At 44.4% G+C, this 2,573-nt stretch overlaps 2 protein-coding genes across 2 annotated transcripts in view; both read left to right on the forward strand.

Annotated features, from left to right (window-relative positions):
• Positions 1 to 487, forward strand: part of LOC107690567 (F-box only protein 42) — a 6,908-nt gene extending 6,421 nt beyond the window's left edge. Inside the window, 1 exon segment of the mRNA XM_074187009.1 lies at positions 481 to 487. Coding sequence (XP_074043110.1) covers positions 481 to 487 — 7 coding nt within the window.
• Positions 488 to 858: 371 nt separating this feature from the next.
• Positions 859 to 2,573, forward strand: part of slc25a34 (solute carrier family 25 member 34) — a 6,037-nt gene continuing 4,322 nt past the window's right edge. The window contains exons 1-2 of the mRNA XM_016488921.1: positions 859 to 957; positions 1,404 to 2,019. Coding sequence (XP_016344407.1) covers positions 1,579 to 2,019 — 441 coding nt within the window. The 5' untranslated portion in view covers positions 859 to 957; positions 1,404 to 1,578. The remainder of the gene's footprint in view (positions 958 to 1,403; positions 2,020 to 2,573) is intronic.

Below are 2,573 nucleotides of genomic sequence, written 5' to 3' on the forward strand. Positions count from 1 at the left end.
AGAGTGTGTGTGTGTGTGTGTGAGAGTGAGTGAGTGTGTGAGAGAGAACTCTAGAAGGGAATGTTTTATTGTTTCAGTCGCATTTCACCAGAAGCGCTGATCTGACTGAAGGAAACGGGAGGAACTGATGAAATGGACCTTTTTTACCGCTCTTTCAGCCTGCAATGTTTACATTAAACGTGTGTGTGTGTGAGAGTGTGATGGTGCTGTTGAGGGAATGAGACTGGATTGTAAACAGAAATAAAGTTCTCCATGTCTTAATTCTCTGGTATAATGTTGCGTGTGTTTTTACAATCTTTACTATAACAGAATAAAGCTGCTCTTCAAACACCGTCTCAATTCACACATGATACATTGCAATGTCATTATTACTTTATTTTAGAATTATAAATTTTATAGCTTTTAGTTATGTTTATTTGAGGCAGTCCAAACCAATGCGGACATGGGCTATTATAATTCTAACGATTTTTGTATTTTTAGTATTTAAAATTAATTTGTAAAATAAAGTATGTAAATATAAGTTTTATATAAGTATATACATGTATAATTTTATTTAATGCTTGTATTTTTACATTGTAATATATATAATTTAATATTAATTAATATGTTTAGTCAATTTATTCATCATTATATATTTAATATTATTTATTTTTTATTTTTATTTTTAGTTTGTGTTTGTGGTTGGGCCAGTTTGTACCTGCTGTCGTCAGTGGTGTGTAGTTCACTCACTGTTTGTTCTGGATTCCACTCAAGAATGTGAACGTGCGTAATTCACCTTTAACCCATATGAATTGAGTCTGCGGAGCTCCGAGCTGATTGGCTGAACGCTGGGGAGGCAGAGAGGTGGAGAAGCAGCCGCGCGGTGATTGGTCAGGGAGCAGATGTGGGCGGGGCGTTCACTCCAGCGCTTCGTGTTTAGCAGCGTGTGAGTCACAAGCACAGACGCGTTCAGACTCGGTAAGACGCGCTCAAACTGACCGAATAATTGTGTAGCGTGACGTACAGTTTATAAGTTTAACAGGGGGTTTTGTATTTAGCGTATGTAATGCATAACACAGAGGATTAAAAGAAATGCTACGATGATTTCATGAATATGCAAATGAAGTGTCATAAACTTACACAGATATGATATATTATTTACGAAAAATAACTTGTAGTAACCATGTTTTTTTGGTTGATTGATTACCATTTGTATTACCAGTGTTTTGCTACAAATGTCATGGTTAAACTATGGTTGGTGTAGTAAATCCATGGTTACCGTGTTTTTTTTTGGCTTTATATGTAGTAGGTTGATTTCTGGAAGGGTTGCATAGCATTCTGTCTAGTCAGCTTGTTCAGTAGTGTTTGATTGAGCAAGGCTTGTTCATAAATCATTGTGATGACTAACTTCTGGCCTGTTTCAGATTTGAATCCTGGACGTCAGAAGCGCTTCCAGTTTTGTCCACATATTCAGACTGAGCGAAACACCAACTGAAGCATGATTACATACATGAATACTGTGAGATAACACACACACGACACAGCGCACACGCTCCTGCAGGATCGGTGGTGGATGACGTGTGTTTCCTACACCCAGACATGCCCGTCATGCGGCTCATAAACTCTCCGTTCGCCCCGCAGGCCCCCATCACGCCCGTCGGCCCTCGGGCCCTGTGGCCCCCGCTGGACTTCATGCTGGGCGCGCTGGCGTGCTGCGGCGCATGTGTGTTCACCAACCCGCTGGAGGTGGTGAAGACCCGACTGCAGCTGCAGGGTGAGCTTCAGGCCCGCGGCTCCTATCAGCGGCACTACCGCGGCGTGCTGCAGGCGCTGTGGGTGGTGGGCAGCACAGACGGCCTCCGCGGCCTGCAGAAGGGGCTGACGGCGGCGCTGCTGTACCAGGGCCTGATGAACGGGGTGCGGCTCGGGTTCTACTCCTACACAGAGGCCACAGGACTCACGGACGCGCCGGGAGGGAGTCTGATCTCAGGAGCTGCGGCAGGAGCTCTGGGCGCGTTTATCGCCTCGCCGGCGTATCTGGTAAGAGACTCACCCCGCTCACACTGACACTAAATCAGCCTGTGCTGTTGCTTGTGTTTCTGCAGATCATGTGATCACATAACGTGCGAAACTTTGCTTGTCGCATCACATGAAGTCACGTGACCAGAACATTGCTAGGTCACGGTTGTGATCTCATGTCTGAATTAAAAGAACGCAAAGTGCAGTAGATTGCATATTTTTGCATTTTAGATTATACGTTGCACTGTGGTTTTAGAAAAGGTAACACAGAGTGTGACATCATATCATGACCGTCGCAGTGTCCATTCGTAGAAATTTCACATTCTCAAAGTGTAGTGTGACGCAGCTGAACACTTAAACATCTCGCAGCGTCGAGGCGTTTGATTCTGTTGGCCAGGATTCGTGGTTGTTTACCGTGTTTAACTGACTCATTTTCAGGAATAGTTGGGAGCCGTAACTGGAGTTGTTGTCCGTTTGCTGCTGTGTCAATCACTGCGGCATTGCATGCGTGCACACACACACACACACACACACACACACACACACACACACACACACAGAGTGTAGACAGTAAG

This window comes from Sinocyclocheilus anshuiensis, unplaced genomic scaffold, assembly GCF_001515605.1.
Source record: "Sinocyclocheilus anshuiensis isolate Anshui unplaced genomic scaffold, SAMN03320099.WGS_v1.1 scaffold1849, whole genome shotgun sequence".
In the NCBI taxonomy this organism is placed as follows: Eukaryota; Metazoa; Chordata; class Actinopteri; order Cypriniformes; family Cyprinidae; genus Sinocyclocheilus; species Sinocyclocheilus anshuiensis.